Source organism: Cyanistes caeruleus, chromosome 2, assembly GCF_971803275.1.
Source record: "Cyanistes caeruleus chromosome 2, bCyaCae1.hap1.1, whole genome shotgun sequence".
In the NCBI taxonomy this organism is placed as follows: domain Eukaryota; kingdom Metazoa; phylum Chordata; class Aves; order Passeriformes; family Paridae; genus Cyanistes; species Cyanistes caeruleus.
This window is the reverse complement of record NC_141702.1, coordinates 103560481-103580762: the sequence shown is the minus strand read 5'-3', so window position 1 is coordinate 103580762 and position 20282 is coordinate 103560481. Positions and strand designations below refer to the sequence as shown.

General features: G+C 48.7%; 1 protein-coding gene across 4 annotated transcripts in view; it reads right to left on the bottom strand.

The window, feature by feature from the left end:
* Positions 1-1558: 1558 nt before the first annotated feature.
* Positions 1559-20282, bottom strand: part of STUM (stum, mechanosensory transduction mediator homolog) — a 46777-nt gene continuing 28053 nt past the window's right edge. Inside the window, exons 2-5 of one of the 4 annotated variants that reach the window (XM_086870521.1) lie at positions 16379-16558; positions 10959-13928; positions 7222-8223; positions 1559-3672 (exon numbers count right to left, since the gene is read on the bottom strand). In XM_086870521.1, the coding sequence (XP_086726647.1) occupies positions 13867-13928; positions 16379-16558 (242 nt within the window). In that variant the 3' untranslated portion in view covers positions 1559-3672; positions 7222-8223; positions 10959-13866. Of the gene's footprint in view, positions 3673-7221; positions 8224-9603; positions 13929-16378; positions 16559-20282 lie in introns of those variants that run through there. The other 3 variants (XM_086870543.1, XM_086870536.1, XM_086870529.1) reach the window with 3 other exon arrangements.

Genomic DNA, 20282 nt, shown 5'->3' with positions numbered 1-20282 from the left:
TGCAAGCCAGGACTGACCCCAGCCCTCCTGCACAAGCCACTTTTGTCCCACCATTGTAACAGCGGCCAACAGCCCAAACTCCCCCAGATGGCCTGATGCAGAACACAGCTGGTTACTCCAATTGCTCTGGATCATGCAGGAAGTCACAGCTGCCCCACATCACCCTGGGAGTGATATTGGTGCTGTGGCTGCAGCCCTATGGGGCTCCCAGCAAGAGCTGCTGTAGGATTGGATGTATGCCAGAGGCGTATGGCAGCTGTAAGGAGGTGAGTTGGTTTGGGGAGGCTGCAAGTGGAGAGGGAGGGAATTGGCCCTGTTGGGTGGTGGTTGCTGGAAAGGGAGTTTCCCTGGATCCACCACTGCTGTGCTGCATGGAGCAGGTGCACAGAGGAGTGACAGCAAGGGCTGAGCTGTGCTCTGAGGGCACCTGCGCTGGGGGTGAGCCAGTTCACCCCTGAAATCAGGGTGAGATGTGTGTGGTGGCTGTGGGCCTCCCCTTGGGCCATGGTATGGAGGAGGTGGGTGCCCAGAAATGTGGCATGGAGGTTTTTCCCTGTTTCTTGTGTGTCTTCACTAAGCTCCAGTTTTGGACTTTGCTTTCGTGTGATTTATTGCTAATTTTCCTCCTCCCCTTATGAAATGGTTCCATTATCAGGGTGTTAAAGAAATCTCTTTGAGATAATTATCCCAGATCTCTCCAGTGGGTTTGCCACGTGCTGGTGTGTCTGCACGGGTGTATTAATAGTATCATACTACTGTATATCAGCTTTCATCCCAAAGTGCTTCCCCTGCTGAGGGCTGAAGCCTGAATAGAAACATAGAGCAAGAGAAAGGAGCTTCTGCCTCACCTCCCAGACCCCTCAAAGCCATGGGGTGTGAGAAGACCCTTCTTGCTGGTCTTGCACCAGCAACCCTGAGTTTGCTCCCCCCCCGATCCAGTTGGGATCTCACACATGTTTTCCTACCCTCGGTGGCCTTGGGGAGGGAGCAGAGCAGTGGTTTTGTGGCATTATACGTCACAGGAAGAGCATGGAGTGTGGATGGCTGAAATGTGCAAGTGTTTTGACAGGCTGCTGGCCCTTGCAGCAGAGCTGCTTTTCATGGGAAGGCTCTGCCACCTGCTCAGCTCTGCTCAGGTGTCTGTGGCCAAGCTCCTGACAGCACGTGGGCTGTTCTCTCACTGGGAACAGGGATAATGCACCTGGAGTCATATTAAAATGTTAAAATTGCAAACGAAACCCAGTCAAGAAGGATTGCTGGTAGGTGTGTGCACAAGGGAACACACGGTGGCTTTTCCCCCCTCCCTTGTCTCCATTCCAGATGTCCAGGTAAGGCTCCTCACCAGCCTTCTCTGCTCCTCTGGAAGGTTCTGGTCATGAATTCTTAAAGGAAGCCATGCCCTGACCCCTGCCTCCTTAGGGGATGTGGGTGTGAGCTGGTATCTGCTGGATGCTCTCCATCACCTTGCTGGTGGGAGATGAACGAGAACCCATTTGGAATCAGGGATGATGGGGTTTCTCCAGGTGACATAAAGAGACTCTGCATTTCACTCCAGCTGTCCAGCAATAGAATATATTTAACTTTAAAAAAAAATATCCACAGTATCAAAACACAAGAAGTCACAATCCAATACTCAGTGATATAAACAGGCATACAAATGGTCCTCTGCAACCCCTCAGTTTGGGCTTCAGTACGAAAATGAAAGGTGGGCTCACCAGCAAGGTGCAAATGGCACAGGTGGGCAGGCCCCTGCTCCCTCCTTTCTAGGGTGGAAAGTCTGATGTACCCATGCATGGCCAAAACCAAGGAGAACACAGATTTGAGCCAGCCATTCCCTCCCAGCCTCGGGAACAGTGCCTGTGTCAGTGTGTGGTGGGTGAAGGAGGGGTGTGGGTCAGGGTAGGATTGTTTGCTGGGTGTCTGGGCGAGCACTGCCATTAGCTCCAGGCAATGCTGGTAGAGGTGAGCCCCTGTTTTGATCCTGGGCCAAAATGTGCCATTCCTTTTCACCTGCCTGTTGAAAGCATTCTCAGAGCTGGGAAATGGATTGAGCTACTCTGGCCTTTGCCATTCTTAGAGCCTGAACAAAACCTTCACTTCCCACTGCACCATTCCAGCAGTGGGGACAGGGCATTGTTGCTTCCCTCTGGCCAGATGGGTGGGTGCAAGAGAAGCAGGACTTGACTTTTAGCCTGGCTTTGTTATTTATACAGATGACACGAGGAGGAAGGATGGGTTGTGGGTAGCATAAACTCTGGTGGGATACACTGTAATTAACCCTGTTTCAGATGGTGCCACTGTGACCTGGGGTTTTGCACCATGCTGCTCCCACAGGGGGATGTGAATGCTGAGTGCCAGTTTGGGAAATAAATTGCAGCACTGCTTCCAAGTTCATTGTGTGTGTGAGCGTGAAACAAAGTCAGCTGGAAAATACAGGGCTGTGTTTCCACACCATGGTTAGCAAGCATGTGGGAGAAGACCTTGCTTTTTCCTGGAGGAATGTCAGATCTAGCCAGGGTCTCCCTGTACCTGGGGTTTAGATGTCAAGGAACTCTTGGTAGTATCTTGCAGTGGATGCAGTTTGGGCTGGGTAGCAATAAAATGCACCCTGGCTGGAGTGTATGTATGTGTGTGAACTGCAGGGTCAGCCCAGAACAAGCAGGAGGCAAGGAATAAAATGGTCCTCTGAAGAATACTGGGATTGTGAGCTTTAGCTTCCTGTCCACAGAGCTCAGCACAGCACTCATAGCGGGACTTAAGGGGCAATTTCCAACAGAACTTTAATAAAATGTGTGCCAGTCAATGCACATGGGGAGGAACATGCAGCTTTGTGTCTTGGGAAGCACGGGATGTGGCACAGAGGGAGTCCCCTCTCACATCTAACACTTCTGACCCCATGGGGTGTGTGCCAGAGCTGCTCCCAGTACAGAGCCCCACTGACCTTACTGGCTGAGTGCCACGGCTGAGAGCGATGCCAAGCCCCTGCAGCAAGGATGAACAACCAGGCAAAAGACTGGGGGGGTGGGGGTCACCTGCCAAAGCACCTTCTCCATGGTAAATATGGATTTGGCAACACCAGTGAACTTGGAAAAATGGTACTGTGCCCTGCACTGCAAAGGTTGGGCTGACCCAGAATGAAGCTGGTTTTTGACTGGCTACACATTTGGGTTGGTTCCTACCTAGAATTGCTTTCCAATGAGTAGTAAATCAGTTGTTCAGCCTGGCTGGGTTCAAGTACCAAAAAACTATTTCCTTAAAGCCCTTTCTTTGTTTTGGTTTTTGGTTTTCTTTTTGTTTTGTTTTGTTTTTTTTCAAGAAACCTGGTTTTCACAATCAGAGAGGAGCAGCAGAAAGTTCTGTGTTGCTGGCAGATGGGGGTGAAGCAACTGCGTTTATTCTTCGTTACCCACTATCACTCTTTAGCTGTAAAACTGGCATGTCAAACATGTACATTCACAAAGCAGGTGATGGTGGTGGGATAGCTGGGGGCCATGCACGTTGGACCAGAGGAAGGGCTCAGGCTGTGCCCTCGGGCTGTGCTGGTGAGGAGGCAGGGCTGGTCCACAGCAGCGGCTACAGCACAGCTCCCAAGTTGTCCAGCCCCATGGAGGTGTCATCCTCTCTGCAATGCTTCAGAAAGAGGTGTGAAAGCGCTGGGTGGTTAATTTTACCCTAAAGAGAAAGAAAGTAATTGTTGATGGGGGGAAGCTCCAAATTTTCACTCGTACCTGTGTTTTCACGGCGTGGCTCTTCTTGTCAGTGCCTGGATTGTGGGCACCAGACACCCCCCTCCAGATGCTGCCAGCTGCCCACAGAACTCTGACCTCTTGTGAGAAGAGGAAAACCAAGTCACAGTGGAGGGTGTGATACTAAAGATGGATGAGCAGAAGCCCCTGGTGACCACAGCCCTGCCCTGGGCTCAATCTCCCCCCAACTGCCCACTACTTGCCATGGGGAGACCTGAAGCCAAGGCGAGGGGCTCACCATTGCCTGAGAGCAGGCTGCTGCTCACACCTGGGCTGGGGGGAGCTTGGCATTGTTGGTTTTATTCAGGGCTATTGGAAAAATCAGAGGGATTTATCATTGTTATTACTACCACGGGACAGCCTTGGGGAAAATGCAATTTGATGCTTGCTCCCTGGTAGCAAGGCCAATCTATAAAGTGCCTCCTTCCCTAAAGCAGAGAGTAGGAAACTGTCTGCTTCTAATTAAAATCAATTAAGCAAATTACCACAATAGGCAAAAATAAGTCTTTTTGTCCTGGGTGTCATTTGACAGATTTCAGAGCCTCTGAAGTGGTGCATTGAGTGTTCTCTTGGCTTCACCAATTCAATAAAAAGGTCAAAGATAAGGAAAAAATTTACAGAACAAAACCTGAAAGTAAAATATAAATCCCGCTGCACTGTGGTACCAAACTCCATCATGCAATTAATGCAGACAGCACCCAGGCCTAACCAAAGTGATGCTCTCAAAGACCTGCAGCCATCCCAAGGAGGGCAGCATTTCCATTCAATCCTTTCCCAGCAATCAAATTCTCCCATCCTTACTAGATCACAGAGACAGACAGCACCAAATGTAGTCCAAAAAGACGAGCAAAGCCCTGGTAATGCTGATGAGGAGCTTATTCTGTCCTTTTTTGTTCCCAGGGGATCTTTTGTGCAGGTGCTGGGTCTCTGGGATGGGGTATCTGCTGCTGATCTGACATCTGATGCCACAGGAGATGTGACTTTTGGCAGTTTAGGCCCAGTGAAAATGTCAGCTTATTTTATCCTCCCCAGCCTGAGGTTTCCTGTGCTGCCTGTCCACTACACATTTAAATCCACCTTCTAAAGGTGAACCCAGCTTCACAGGCACCAGTTGTTCTTAAGCCATGCTTGCTGCTCCTGTTTCAGAGCTTCTGTACCCAGAGGTTTTCCCTGGTTCCTTTTACCCATGGCCTGTTATCCACATCTGCAGGGGCTCCTGCACACCTGTCCTGACACCACAGCACAACCAACTTGATGTTTAAGCGGTGTTTGATGTTTGCACCCGACCCAGCCGTTCTGTTTTGGCAAAGGTGAGGGGTAACCATTGCTCTTTGTCATTGCATTTGCTGCAGCTGAGTGGGCAAGTGGTTTGGGTGGCTTCAGGGCTAGTTATAGATCTCAAAAAAAGAGTTCTCACTGATGACAGCCAGCAGCTTGTGTTTTCTGGATGTGCTACAGATTCCCTGTTTGCTACTGGTTAGGATCCTATTTACCCCTTACTTTCCCAGGTGGGAAATGGAGGAGCAGACATGGTCTGTCTTACAGGAAATGCTAAAGCTCAGTTCTGTAACACCTCTACAGCCCAGCAAGCCACAGAGCTGCAGATGCCACAGCACAGGCCATTCCCTAAACCAGTCCCTTTGGTAGAAATGGACAAAGACACTTGAAACTGTTGGATGCTGTGAGCAGAAATCCTTTTGGCCATTGCTGCAGCAGTGGTAATCTTGAGGAGCTCATCCCCTGGCTCACCACTGACCTGCCTGATTGGTTTTCTCCAGCTGCTGCTGTCCTGCAAGCCTCTCCCTGGCAAAGCAAGGTAACTGTGGCTTGCTGCAGCCTGGCATTCTGGCAGGGTAACTCTGCTGCTTTTCCTCTTGAGCACTTCCAGCCCTGGGCTAAGAAGAAGCACCAGCTGGTACTTGTCTTCCAAGGACACCTTTGCTCTTCTGCTGCCTGTGTTCTAAAAACTGATGGTTCTTCATCCCTTTTCCTCTAAAATGACAAATACAAAGTTTTCCCATCTGCACCATGTCATGATCTTCACTTTCTATGCAGTAGCCCAAAAAGTGGAGCTCAGCATCCCCGTTTGGATACAGGGTAGTGACTAAAATACCTGTTTCTGTCTGTCCAGCATGGCAGTACAAGCAACAGTTTAGGGTGTGAGGCAAGAGAAATGCAGCCTGAGTTATTCCTATGCTTCTGCTGTGGGTTTGCTTTGGAGACCTGCCATTTTTCCTTACTGTATAGTGCCAGCTGTACAAATACACTGCCCTACCTGAAGTCTAGCTTGGTAAAACATACAATTAATTGTTTGTATTATAAATTTCCCTTGTTTATATATATATACATATATATATATATATATATATAAGACTGCTGAGATCAGGGGAAATGCTTGAGCCAGCATATTCACAATGAAAGCTGGTGCTCTCAAGACTCCTGACTCTCTGCCCCTTTCTCCTGTTCAGGCAGCCCAAAGCTTTTTATAGTGCACAGCCATGGAAAGGCGAAGTGAAAAAAGTTTGTCATCCCTTCTGATGCCTGCATTGGATAAATGGACGTAGTTTGGAGGGGTCCTGTCCCACCACAGGTTAGTTGGGACTGTGGGTGCTGCTTTGTCCTTAACCCTGAAGAAGGACCTCCTGAACTGGGAGAACAAAGAGGTACTGATGCCTGCTTTCCACAGGCTGTGGGCTCACAGTGCAGTGCAGGCATTGGATGGGGAGGAAACTTTCTGGGAAGAGAGGTATTGCATTAAATCCAGACAGACAGCATCCAGCCACCAGGAGAACAGCAGGGGCTGTGAGGAGGCTAAGCCAGAGGTTTGCACCTAAGTACCAAAGGAGCTTCCTACCCCAGCAGCTCTCTGTGGGATCACCAATAGGTGCCCTGCCCAGCACAGGGCTCTCCTCCACCCTCGGTGGGCAGCTCAGGGACCCTTGCTGCTTTCTGACACCCCAGCTCTCTTTACAACAGGAGGTGTTGTAAAGCTGTACAGGATCTGTTCTGCATGAAAAATAAAAAACTTTGTTAAAAGCAGACCATCATACAGGAGAGGCTGGACACTTGCAGGGCAGTGGGGTTTGCTGCCATCCCTTTCTCAGCATCTCCCTCCTGGCAGGAGTAATGAACTGGGGGCGGGTCTCAGCTCTGCCACACTTGGTTGGCTCCCAGTTTTGGCAGCAGGTTTGTGTGAAACTCCTCTGGCTGGAAGGGCCCTCCCTTTGTGTGAGCAGCCTTCTTTCAGCAGGGCTCCTCCTGCCATCTTTTTGGAGTGGAAAAGCGTCCAGGCGCTGACGCCAAGCCAAGCTCCTCTTGCCCTGTTGCAATCAGAGGGATCACTCCACCTGGATGGCCACTGCAACTCTGCACATCATGTTCAAGCTATGAAATCACAGCCCCACCCCATTTGGCCACATTGTCAGCAGCTCCCTGTCTCATACTGGGTTGCAATCCTGGAGTTTTGGATACTTACCTGGGGAAGCAGATCTGGGATGCTGCTTCAGCCAGGGGCACTCGTTGTGCTCTGAGGGGATCTGTTTCCAAAGCATGGAGACACTGCCAGCAAGTCCCTTTCAGGGGCAGGAAAAGTCTTGTTCTTTGGCTCCCCCAGTATTGTTTTATGTGAGAGGCTTTTGGCAGCACGAGGCTGTACTCGCTGCCCTGCCGGCGAGGTGCTACAGGGCACCAGTCCTGTGCTAGGAAAAGTGTCCCTGGGCTGCTGGGAGCTCTGGTCTTTGCGTGGTGGCAGCGGATGGAAGCAGGGGGTGGCCCCAGTCACTTCAGCGGTACAATACGATTTACAGCAAGCACGTTTCTCAAGACATCTGTGGGGACACAGCTTCAGTGAACATCACATATACACAGACAGCAGAAGGGGCTGGGCTGCATCCCTCCACTACTGCAAAGCAGTCACGGATGGAATCTCGGGGTAGGAAAAGAGTACCACTGGTTTGCTTTTACATCCTGTACAAATATCTATGAATAGCTCCTTGGCATTTGATGTTCACAGCCAGTGTCCTTTAACAGCGAGCATAAAAAGGAGGCAAAACGTCTTCAGCGACCTCCCCCTGGGAGCAGAGGGAAAGCAGCATCTCTCCCTCCCTTGGTTCAGCTGCCTGCCCAGGTGCCACATTCACCAAGGGTGCTTCCTTGTCCTGGCACCCTCGTCCTCCTCGTCGGCCGCTCACCGCGTGCTGGCCGGGACCAGTCCCAAGCAAAGCCGTGCTTGCCTCATCTCCGCTGCTCAGGGGCATCAGTGCAAGTCTGCGCCGGCCGCTCTGCATCTCCGCTCCGCTGGACGGGCAGGTGAACCGGGCAGACACAAGGAGACAAAACAAAAGGGAGAAGAAGAGAGACAAAGGGTAATGAAAAGGTCCGTGGCCCACGGCTGCCAAAGGAAATCTCTCGCCGTGTTTCTCTGACCATACTTGTCCCAGCTACTACAGCTGCTGTGGGATCCCCTGTTCCTTGTAGCCTGTGAGGAGGGAGGGGAAGGGAACATGATTAGAGTTAATTCCAAATGAGGACCCTCGGTGAGGCTCAAGCAAGCCACAAGCCTGGTTTACCAGGAGTGGCAAAATCCACGTGGGAAAACAGGGAGGCTGCTGCATTCCCCCTCACAGCCAGGCTGCCCAGGGCAGCCACCCTGCTCTGCTTTGGCCACCTTCCTGGGCACAGCCATGTGGATGCTGGCAGCCAGCCCTGCTGCTGTGGCACCCGCCTGCCCCCAGCCTGGCACAGGCACCTCTGCTTGAAGAGATTGTAAAGGCACAGCAGGTACCAGTGGTTGCCAATTCCAGCCCAAAAACCTAAAGTTTTCATGGAGTGTGTTTTTCTGCAGTGCAGGGGAAATGGATGCCCTTGTATCCAGCTTCAAAGACACAGCTGTTCCCAAGCACTGCCCTGGTAGGTCGTGCATCTGACACACATCTTGGGATCTACTTGTGTTTTGAACCTCATCCTCCCAGAGCACTGCCAGGTTGCTTTCCTCTATCCATCTTTTTTCCCACGCTGGTTTTTGCTGACAGTGCTCCCCAGCAGCAACCAATTTGCGCTGCAGTTTGCACAGGTGAACAAACGCCTCTTGGAGGAGAAGGGGAATGCCTTGAATCACAGGCTGACATGTCAAACACAGACCTTGGGATGCCTCTAATGATATTCCCACTGCCTGGTTCTGCACTTGCTTTGCTCCAGCCCAGGAGAATGACAGGTGCTTTCATTAGGGCATAGCAGCCAACCAGTGGGCCTGGAGAAAACTGATCTTTTCAGCAGCAAAACCAAGGAAACTGCCTGGATCCCTGTTCCTTCATGCCCTTTCCTCTTCCTGTGGCCATGAGGTTTGATGCACTTCCCAACCAAGACAGCAAAGCCCTTGGGGTCCCCACTGTGTTGCAGCCACATGGATGTTGCAAGGGCTCAAGCAGCTTGTCCTGCTGCTTGTCACAGCTCCTTGGGGTCCCAGATTATTTACTGTCCTGCACACAGTGGTTGAGGGCAGGCTGCAAATCCCATACGAGACAGCTTCATCCCCTGGGGGGCTAGAGCAGGGAAGGGCAATAGAAGAGCACTTGCAGCTCCTGTGATAGTACAGGATGATGAGAAAAATACTGGATTTTTTAATGCTTTCCTAAGTGGTTGCAATGACTGTGCCATGAAGCTTTTCCCACTTTCCTTTCAAGAGAAGCTGGGCTTGTTATTCTGACTGTATTAACGCAAAAAATCTCCTTATTAGAGAAGCAAACTGTCCTTACTTGCAGTGCCTGCCACAGTGAAGATCTTTCAACTAAAAAACTTCTTTTAAATCTGGAGGATTGTTGTTTTTTTTCTTAGCTTAAATAATATAAGTAGCCTGTCATTTTTATATTTTGAATTTCAAAGGAGTCTGAAGTTTCATATCTCAGAAGAATGCTTAACTTTTCAAATACTTCTCCATTTATGCTTTGTAATATTTCTTTCTAACCCTTGTGTTAGGCTTTTGTAAATCCCTTACAAAAACTGAACACAAAATACCAGCAGGTGCCAGAACCCCTATCTTTAAGGGACGTTTTGCTGAACTAAGAATTGAGTCCAGCAAATTAACTTTGCTGTACTTTGGAAAAAATGCACACATTTGCCCAGGTTTGGCAGCCTGGACCTCCTGCTGTTAAACAAGCACAAGGGACAGAATAATGACACTTCACTGAATTTCTGCCTGTTGTGTGCAGCTGAACATAAAGACTCCCTTCTCTTTCACAGCTTTTTCTAGGGGGCAAAATGATGATTTCACATGCATTTATGTTTTAAGTATGAGTCAGCTCTGAAGGCAAGGTGAGCTGGCTGGAAACTTGGGCTTCTCTAGAGCTTTGGTTTAATTGTTTGCGGAGCAGAGTTTAAAAAACACACAAACAGCCTTATGGACCAGAAAGGTGGGGCCTGCCTTAAATCTTTAGCTAAAGTGAGAGTAACTTACTTGTACAGCCATGCCTTTTATTGAGATTGAGAAACCCTTTCAGTCTGGCTATCACTGTTGAAACTGGCTAGAAGGAAGTTACAGGGGCCAAGCCTGTCTCTTTACATGACCATAAGCCAAAAAATGACCTGAACTATGCTAAACTTGTTTATTACAATACTTCAGACTTATCAAATAGTTTATATGTGAAAATATTTCATGCATTTCTTGCTTAGGAATAGCTGTTCTGTACGAAGCAGCTTTAAATAATATGTCTGCAATAAAATCGAGGTGCAATTCTGTAGAACAGACAGCTCTGGGTTCAGGATTAAGTGGGCCTGCACACAAAGTCACTGATTTGATCAAGCTTACTTGAAATTCGTCTTCTCCTGTAAACTATTGCATGTAAGACTGAGGCAAAAAGAACCCGGTCTGTGCACAGCAGCCCTTCTGGGGCTCAGTTCATGCAGAGGGTGGCTTCAGGATGCTCTCAATGCTGAAACAGGTTCCTGCTCTGCTCCAAGGGTGCCCTTGGGGCATCCCCAGGGGCATTTCAACGCTGTGTGAAGATTTTCAGCATCCCTGGGGCTGTGCAGCCACAGGACAGACACGGAGACAGTTGGACACACACATGTAAAGGCACATGGCTGGACTTGGGCTGGGAGTGGGCAGCACTGGCCAAAGCAAATTCCAGATGTCCTGCCCTGACTGATGCTCGCTGCTCTCCATGGGAAACTGCCTCGGAGTCTGAGGAGGAGGAGGAAGAACAGAAACAAACTTACCTTGTGAGACTTTGATGGTGAACAAAAGGAGGCAAAGGAACATGAAAGAAAGAGAGAGGGAGAAATGTAACTGTAGACAATATATCTGAAACACACGGAGAACCAGAAGAGAATGAACAAATTGAGGCTGCAGAGTAAACAGAGAACAGCTGGTCTGCCATCAGACATTCACACCAGGGCTAAACATTACTTAAAATCCTTGTACTTGAAATGGATTATTTCATTTGATGATCCAGTGAAGTGGATCATTATTTCTCTTGTTTGAAGCTGACAGAGGTATCCTCATCTGCTTTTCCAGCCCCAAGCTGGACAGGTTGGATGGACTAACACCTCTGAGAATGCTCTCAGAAACTCTCTCCTCTGTGCCATTGGCATTTCATGGGTTTGACTGAAGGGGAACCACTGAAGGAAGGCATCAAACAAGACATCACACTGTACCAAAGGCCTCAGGGCATACCATTCACAGTCCCAGAGCTGAGAAAACTACACCTGAAGAGTTTTTGGCAGGTTCCCTGCTCAGTTTGCTTGTGCCCACTGGCAACTCACAACCACAGCATGCCTCAGCCTGTCTGGGTGCTGCAAACACTGGTGCTATTTAACATTCCTACAATGTTTTAAAAACTTGCTGCATTTGGTAGGAAACTGCAAAAAAATATAATTTAACTACTTTCCTCAGACCTAGTTTGGGGGACAGGTCTTTTTAGATTTTTTTTTTACAAGTGTAATAGGCCTAAGCAGGCAATTTGTCCTTGGAATTTTCTTCATCTCATGAAGGGCTACTGGTTGGTTTGGGCCTCCTGCTCCCTTTTTCTTCCCAGGAGAGCTGTGTAACCTTCCCTAGAAGAGGCCCTGAAGAGCAGAGAGGCTCGGTGATGCTTTCCCTCGGAGCTGGAGCATCCAGCGACTGTGCAATCATCTGCTGCTGCTTCTGGCAGGGTCTGAACAGAGTAATTAGCAAAGGAGTGACAAGGATGGCATGATTGCAGGTGAGTTCTCACTATTGTCTGGCAATCAGCCCCGAGAGTCCCCATCCAGTGAACCCGAGAGCAGTAGTGCAGCCAAGCACATCGTTTATTCAGGCTGAAAAGCTGAGGGAGGGCTTCCTTCAGAAACCAGGCTTGACTTCTTAGCTGCATTTAGCACAGGCAAAACAATGCCTGGACAAACAGTCCCAGACTTGCATCCCCTGTGCCACGTCAGTGTGACATTACTGACATTACATTGATGTCAGTGTGACATTACTATGTCGTTTCTGTGGCGTTTCTGTTAAGAAATGGCACACAACCTCTTATACCTGGCTCTGAGCAGGCAGGGACTTCCTGAAAAGGCCATTCCGCTGTGTTCATTCTGCACAGTGGGGCTAATGAAGATGTGGACTGGGGACAAGGTGTGCTTGGAGCTGAGGGAACTTTGCCTGGAAAGCCTTAGGAGGCTTGTTTTCCAGTTGGCTTTGGCCAGCTGATTCGCTCTGGTTTGCCTCAGCTCTGCACATTGTCCCTGCAGAGCTGGTGAGGGCTCGAGGAGAGCACAGTGCAGCAGCGCTGCCCAGACATTTCTTGACAGAAGAATTAGGTGCTCCCTTGTAACTCTACCTTTACCTTCGGGCAGCAGGTACAGCAGAGGACAGTTCCCAAAACCATGTGGCTGCTTAAAGAAGATATCTCTGGTGTCCAATGGGGCCAGCTGGAAGTTTGTTTAAACTAGCAGAGAAAACACCCTGTGCTGTGGTGCTGCCAGAAGTAATTAAGTGTGATGGCAAAACTGCATTCCATTTATCTTCCTTCTGGAACATTATCCCACTAAAGGGCACCCTAGAGGAGATGAGGGTTGGACAGGACCCCCAGGTCAGTCTGTCTCTTGCTGTGTCCCACCTTGTCCCTGACAGACATGGGTCTACCCACTCTTGGAGGCCTCCAGGGACAGAAGGAGCAGGTCCTGCCATGCCACTTCTGCGGCATTTCGACCTTACTGGAGGAAAAATGTCTTCTAATTTCCACACGGGTCCTTCCTGGTGTTATTTAAATCTGCCTTAGGCTGAACTGCTGCCCTCTTACATTTGCTAGCCACTGAACACCTTCATCATCAACACGCCTACTGTCTTATGGTTCTCTGGACTCTCTCCAGGCTTTCCACTTGAAGTACAGCACCCAAAGTTGGCCACAAGCCTCACCACAGCTTTATGCATGCAGAGAAAGGTTATGGGATCAGTGAAAGCCCTACAAGCTTTGCTCCCACCTGCCTGTGTGGTGTTTGTTCCCTCTGCAACAATGTCCCCCCTGTGCAGCTTGTGACTCACTGCAGTCCTTCCCTGAAAAACAAGTTGTTCCCTAGAGTGTATTTATGCAGTTGATTAATCATTCTGTAAGAGTCTTGGGCTTGTCCCTACTGAGTAGCACTTACAGTTTCCAGACCATTTCTTCGATTGGCGTGGATCCTGTGCCTGCTGCCCCCACAGCCAGTGCTGGTGTGCGGCTGGAGAGCCTCTTCTCCAGTCCATCCTCAAGCCACAAATGGAGATTCTGAGCAGAGCTGGATTCAGGAGGGACCTTTCAACATACCTGTCTTTATCTCTTCCCAGGTCAGGAAAATCCATTTAGAGGAAAGTTCTCAGGCACATTTTCACGCAGGCCACGTTCCCCTGGCTTGCTGGTAGGAGCGCTGTGTGAGACGGGGTCAGCATCTGAAGGTTAGGAGGGATGGCTGACTACTGCCAGCTCACACAAATTTAATTCCTCTGCCACCAAAGGGAATCAAGCCAGTCTGACACAGCTCACTCTGGACAAACCCACGGTGACTTTGTGGGGGTGTTTTTTATTTTCTAAATGCATGTGAGTCACTTACTTGATTACTTCTTCCAGGAACTGAAGTATACCTGATTGGCCTATAATTCTTCTTCTTTTTCCCTTCATTAAAGGCAGTATGCCATTATCCTCAGACCAGACTCCCCGCTTCCATGCCTGGGAAATAGCACTAGAAGATGAAAAGCTGCAAGGAGCCTCCTGTTCAAGACATGTGGATGCAGCACTTGGGGAATGGGGTTCAGTGGTGGGCACGATGGTGATGGCTTAACACTTGGACTCAATGATTTCGGAGGATTTTCCCAACATCAGTGATATTATGATTCTGTGGTTCTAACTCCCTCCCAAGTCTCTACCAGCTAACAGAGAGGCAGTTCCAGGGAGCAAGGTGATAAGGAAAAGCCTGAGCAGAGTTCCTGACCCTCAGCTGCTTCCTCCTCCTCACTGCTAGCCCTCACCAGCTTAGACAGAACTTGCTGTGTCCTGCCTCTAACCCATCCAAATAGCCTGGCACCCTCAGCTGCTTCAAGCTGCAGTGGTGTACAGTTTCTGTCCAGTGCATCCAATGGTTTGCATGCAAACAAAACCCAGCCAAAGCAAACTGGCAGTGCTCTTAAAAGAAGTGTCTTATTTCTTGCATTTGAATCACGGTTTCCTTCTTAAGTTGTTTTGTGTTTTTTAAATATGTTAACAAGGAGCAACCACTTTGGGTCTGACAGGGCTATTTGATCCAGGTAAGAGCAACCAATCACTCTGTTCTTTGTTTCAATTAAGCTTTTTCTTTTCTTTTAGTCTCCATCAACCCAGAGACGCTGCATTTAGCCACTACTTTCTCTGCATGGCAAGTAAACTTAAAAGCAGCTATTTAATGAGATGGCAAGAAACTGCCAAGGGCTGCAGCTTGCCAGGTGCTTCTGATGAAACAAAGGACATGTTGACTCCTCTCACCATTCTCTGCTACCACCAGAGGGATGAAACACTGCTGCTGAGCTTGGGGACCCCTTGACCTGAGCATTCCCACCACATGCTGCTCATTCATCTCCTGCCTCCCAAACTGGTGGAATAAAGCCAGATGTGGGAAAGAGTGTTCAGGAGATACTTCCAAGCTGTATGGTTTTCCCCAACAGTGAAACTGGAGAAGACCCTCCCAATAAGACCCTCCTAAGCACCAAGCCCTCTAGCTGGAAAGCAAGGCTATGGAGCAAGGCAAGTCACAGTTTCAGTGGTGGTTCTTTATGGGGACAGATGATTTCCTGACTCTCCCCACACCTGCAGAATGGGGTCCTGCCAGACAGCGACCCACACACGGGGGCTGCCCCGCAGAGGAAGAGCAGAAGAGTTTATGGTTATGAACGTGTGCTTATGACATTACACACAAATCTGGCAGGTTCTTAAAGACATGTACACCAATCCACAATTTAGCCTCAGAAGGAACCTGCTCTGGAAGGAAATGTGGTAGGTGGTTTGCAGGGTAAAGCAAAGAGCAGTACTGCCTTCATCCTGAGGAAAGCTTTTGCTTTGTACATGTTCAGGTTTTTAATATCCGTTGTTTCCTCTGCATGGGAGCTGTCTTAACTGAGGCTGGCTCAGAAATTAGCAGGTGGTTTGGTGAGAGGGTTTAACCCCTGGGTTTGGCAGGTGAAAATACACTGGTTTCCTGCCTTTTTTTTTTTTTTCCCTCCAGTTTCATCCATCTTGTCTTTAGGCAGGTTCCTGGCAACTTCCTGAGATCCTCTCTCCCTCTGTGTCGTGCAGCCACAGGTGTCATCAGCAGAGATGACAAAGTGAAGCTGTCTGGAAAGGAGTGGGGTCTTGCAAATGCCACTAGCACCTGTGTTGCTCCTGGCTTTGGAGGTGAGATGAGGCTGTCACCTCAATCCTCTGCACCAGGACACAGGAGATATGACACAACTTCCACACCAGTGAAAGCCTCTACCAGATGAAAGTTACAGAGCCTGTGTTCTGGATTGGTAGTATCTACTAACTGGTGACTTAAATGATGTACATTTTAAAAAGGATTCTTCTTTCCTTAGACTAATGTTTTAGTCACCTCAAAGGGTGTATGGGACATCATTCTAGGAGCAGCTAAACACTTCTGGCTCAGCTTAAGAACTTGGTCTGAAACATGGAAATAACCTCCAAAACAATGGGTAAATGTATCCTGGGGAGAAAGGGCAGGGTCCAGGAGAGCCCCCAGGGCTTTTCTGGGGACAACTGGCCCTGGGAGCAGAACCAACCTAACAGAAAGGTCTCACTAACTCATTTGCAGCTGGAGTCACAAGAGAGAAAGGGCTTTCTTGTTCAAATGGATGTGACCAGGGCAGAAGGGGCTCCAGACAGCAGAGTCCACAGTGTTCCCCCTTACTGCACATTTCATTTCATAACGGGAAGTTCCTGACCCATGTGGTGGGATGGGAGACTTTCCCAGATATGCCACAGGGCCCATTCCTACTGCCTCCTACCAATTTCTCAGCCTACCGTGTTTCTCATGGACTTGCAGAGCCCATCCTGTGGCTCTTCCTCCCTACAGTGCAGCCCAGTGGCCTGCAGGGACATTATCCGGGACCCAGTAACCTCGCCATGGAGAGGAGAAGTCAGGAGGGGTGTGTGCAGTGTACTTACTTGCAAGAATGACCATGTCCATGCCCCAAAATATACTCATGATCCAGCCCACCATGACGATGGCTGTCAGGATCTGGATGAGGGCAGCAGCGATGTTCAGCCAGAAGACGCAGCACATGTGCCGGTCAGGGAGGTCGGTGCGGGCCCCGCAGAGCACGGTGAACGCCGACACGAACGTTCCTGGGACAGAGAAGCAGCACAACGCCCACTGAGAGCCACGGCCTCCTGCCAGATCACCCCCTTTAGACCTGCTCCCCTCATAGCACCTACACTTGAAGACCAGGGTGGGAAAAGCACTCCTTGGGTTTTGGCTCCTTGCCCACCCAGCAGAAACCACTTCTGTACTACAAGGGAGTGCTGTGTGTCTGTGGAAATACCTTTGTTCTGCCTGGTGACTCTCTCCTGGGGACAAACACTTACTACACAGCAGCTCTCAAAAGGAAAACCAAACCCAGAGTAAGGGCAGGACTGGCTCTAGAAATCTCTAATGGTTGTTATTATGCACAAATACTGCTCTAGAAGAAGCAGACCCCAAAAAAATGGAGTGGCACTGCATTTTTGCACAACGCCTTCCTCAGTCACAAGCTGCTACCTGAAGGCATGTTTTAACCAAGCAGAAGTAGCTAAACTTCTTAAAGTGCTGGAGCCAGGGGACCTGCTGTGGCAGCCCTTGGCTTTGCTTGAGACCAGCTTAAAATCTTGCAACTACACGTCAAACTTCCTAAAAGGTTTCAGATGAAGGATCTTGTTGATGTATGAAAGTTAAAGCTGTGGAAAAAAACCTACACCTCAGCAGCCTTTCACAAAGATTCTTCCTAAATTTACACTCTTGGACAAGGCAGATTTTTTACTTTTAGCTGATATGTGGTGCTCATGGCTGGCTGAAGCTCACAGCTCAGGGAAGCCTTGTCTGTCCACAGTCATCATGAAGAAATACACACTATGGGTAAGGAGCAGAAGAAGCAGTTCCTGGCTCCTATAAAATATAATCTGTTGGCCAGGAGGTTCAGGCACCTTATCAAAGTATGGATTTCAACACCTCTTAGCATTATGAATTGTCTTTGGGTTTTTCTAAAACAAATACAGCCTTGCTAAGGTAAGTACCAAGGTGCAATGTTATTTGTATTGGATAACACAGTTCTCTGAAATGCCATCTTTTATCAATATCTTGAATTAAAATGATGGTTTCTTCAAAAACTGCCTTTTTTCCTCTTAAAGGGTGGAAGCCTGTGAACAGCCTGTAAGATGTAAATGAATGATCACATCTTCACTACACGAGTGCCTTGTTGAACTCAGGGGAAAGTGGGAGTCCCTTGGTTTGACTGAAGACAGGGACAAAACACTTAGTTTGCACCCTTGTAGTAAATCTTACCAGACCAAGAGAGCAGAACCATCTGGTTAGAAGCAAAATAGCATTTTGTCCTGCACTGCCGAGGTGGTGGAAAAGAGAATCTCTTTCTTTGCTGCCTCTTCCTCAGTGGGTCACAAGGATAACAGGCAGTTGAGATGCCAAAATGCTGGGGAAGGCTGGCTACAGCCTATTTTTAATCCTGCCACCCTCTGCAAGCTAACAACTCCAGCGTCTTCCTAACATTCCACCAGCTCCTAAAACCTCACTCATCTTCCTGCCACTGGCTGGATCCAGTTTCTTATTCCCACCCCCTCCCTGTGGCACCTGCCAGAGCTGGGCACGGAGCAGGCACAGAGGCTGCTGGGGCACGGGGAATGCAGCCCTACAGCAGAGCATCACTGCCAGGGACAAGGGCAGCATCTTCTGCATGAGAGCCACCCCTGGCTGCTTTCACAGGCAGGGTTTCATCCCCTTATGCACAAAAACCAAAGGGTCTGCAGAGAGGAAAGGGAAAGTCATTATAATCCCAAAGGATGTTGTGTAAATCTCCCCATAGTTGTCTTTAGGTCTGTGGCACTGTCTTCCACTTCTGTCTCTTGTGTCCCCTGTGTGGGATTATGTGACATCTCTGCCCTGCTTCATCCACCTTTTTTTCCTTTATAGATTTTTCAAAGCAGAAGGAAGCCTGGAATATTTCCCTCATGCTTCCTGAAAGTGTTGTCTTCAAAATTATACCACAGCACTTTCTGAGATTAAATTTGGATTGAGGCAAGATCAGGCACTGTTTATGTTTTCCCATCAGGATGCAAAATCTTGCCAAATGGAAATGCCTGTCTCCTTTTAAAATGAAAATCTTCTCCTCTTGCCTTACCTTTAACTCTTCCAAGATGCGTTACAAAGAAAGGTCATAAATGAGCAATAATTCTTAAACTACAGCTTCAAATCCTTCCACTGGAGCTTTTACAATAGTTACATCATTAGAGCAAGGTGCTGAATTAGACAATTAATGCCCTGAATACCACAGTGACTAAGCTAAAGTCTAGTCCCATTCAGAAAGGAATAAAGCTAACAAAGCACTGAAGTTCCTCTGGACTGGGAATAGATACAGAAACTGGGATTAAAATCTCATGAACCTTGGCTTCTGATTTCCCTTCAGAGGGAACCAATTCATTTTTCCAATGTCAGTGCATTTTCTTTATTACTTATGATTAGCCAATCTTTGGATTTGGGAACTTGCTGGCATTTTTGAATACATGAGTTTAGCCATGCCAGCAGGCATAGAATGGAAGCATTTTTCCTCTATTCCACATATGCTTGAGAACATGAAGCAGGAGTAAGAGTCTTAAATACTTTTGCCAAAGTAGATGTTTTCCCCTTAGGAAGCCATTGTGGTTACACACTGCCAAATATGGAATTATTTGCATCTGGAAACAGAGAGGTGGAGAGGAGGAGGAGAAGGAAGCCAGGCAAGCTGTGTCTGCTGAGACCACCCGGCTGCCTCAGAGCTGGGGCATGGAACCATTTCCCTCCCTGACCAGGCATTCAGACACTTGAATCCCAGAAATCAGCCCAGAAATCCTAAACCTGGAATGCCAGCTGCTGGGGTGATGTTGGCCCAATAAATCATCAGTCCAAAGAGGTCTCAGGTTGTGAGTGCAACCAGCAAGCCAATAACTCCACAAACAGCTATAAACTGAACACCCACGCAGCTATGCCAGTATAACGTAAGGAAATTATAGTAAGCATTTCTTCTATCTTCCCAATGGAAAACATTCAAACTGCAATGAAATCTGGGATTATTCTAAATCATGAATTGATGCAGCCTCTTTGGGGACACAGGGGAGTTGATGAAGATGTCCTGTCCTTTTTTTCATGAGTCTGTTTTTTCAGCCCCTTGCAATCACCTGGCTGAACTGTACAGCCTCTGCTGCACCCAAAGCCAGCAAGTGCCGGGGGCTGGGCAGAGGGATGGGTGGGAGCTGAGGATTGCTCTTCTGGAGCAGCTGGGAGGCAGAGGGTGTGACACTGATCTCGCTCTTTAGACTCGTCTCACTTGGGGCAGTGTCAGCCAGCTGGGGCACCCACATGGTACCAGGGTAGAAAAAGAGCCCCTGGGAGCCTCTGCTTGCTTTGGCTGTCAGCACAATCAGAGTATTTTTAGATTACACCAGTAAATATAGACAGATGTTTGTTTCCAGGAGTTTAACCCATTGGACACGAGGGGGATATGTTGTCTGCAGAACAACACAATAAAATGAAGGGGAAAACGAGGGGTTTTGCCCTTTCTTTCCTCTCTGGTCCATTGTCATACAGGATAAAGTCCCCTCCCTGGTGTCTCTGTTACCTCAGCAGCCATGGCCTTCCCAAGAGCATCACCTGCTGGTTCCTGGCCTCACAGAGTACAGCAAAATACTTTGAGAGGGATAGCTTGGTTTGTTTTTTTTTTTCTTTTAGAGCAAAACCTCACACCCCTGAGTGTTCTCCCCTGGTTTTCTATTGTTTGAGTCACTCATGCAGGGTGGAAAAAGCCATGAAATCAAGACCATGGCCTGT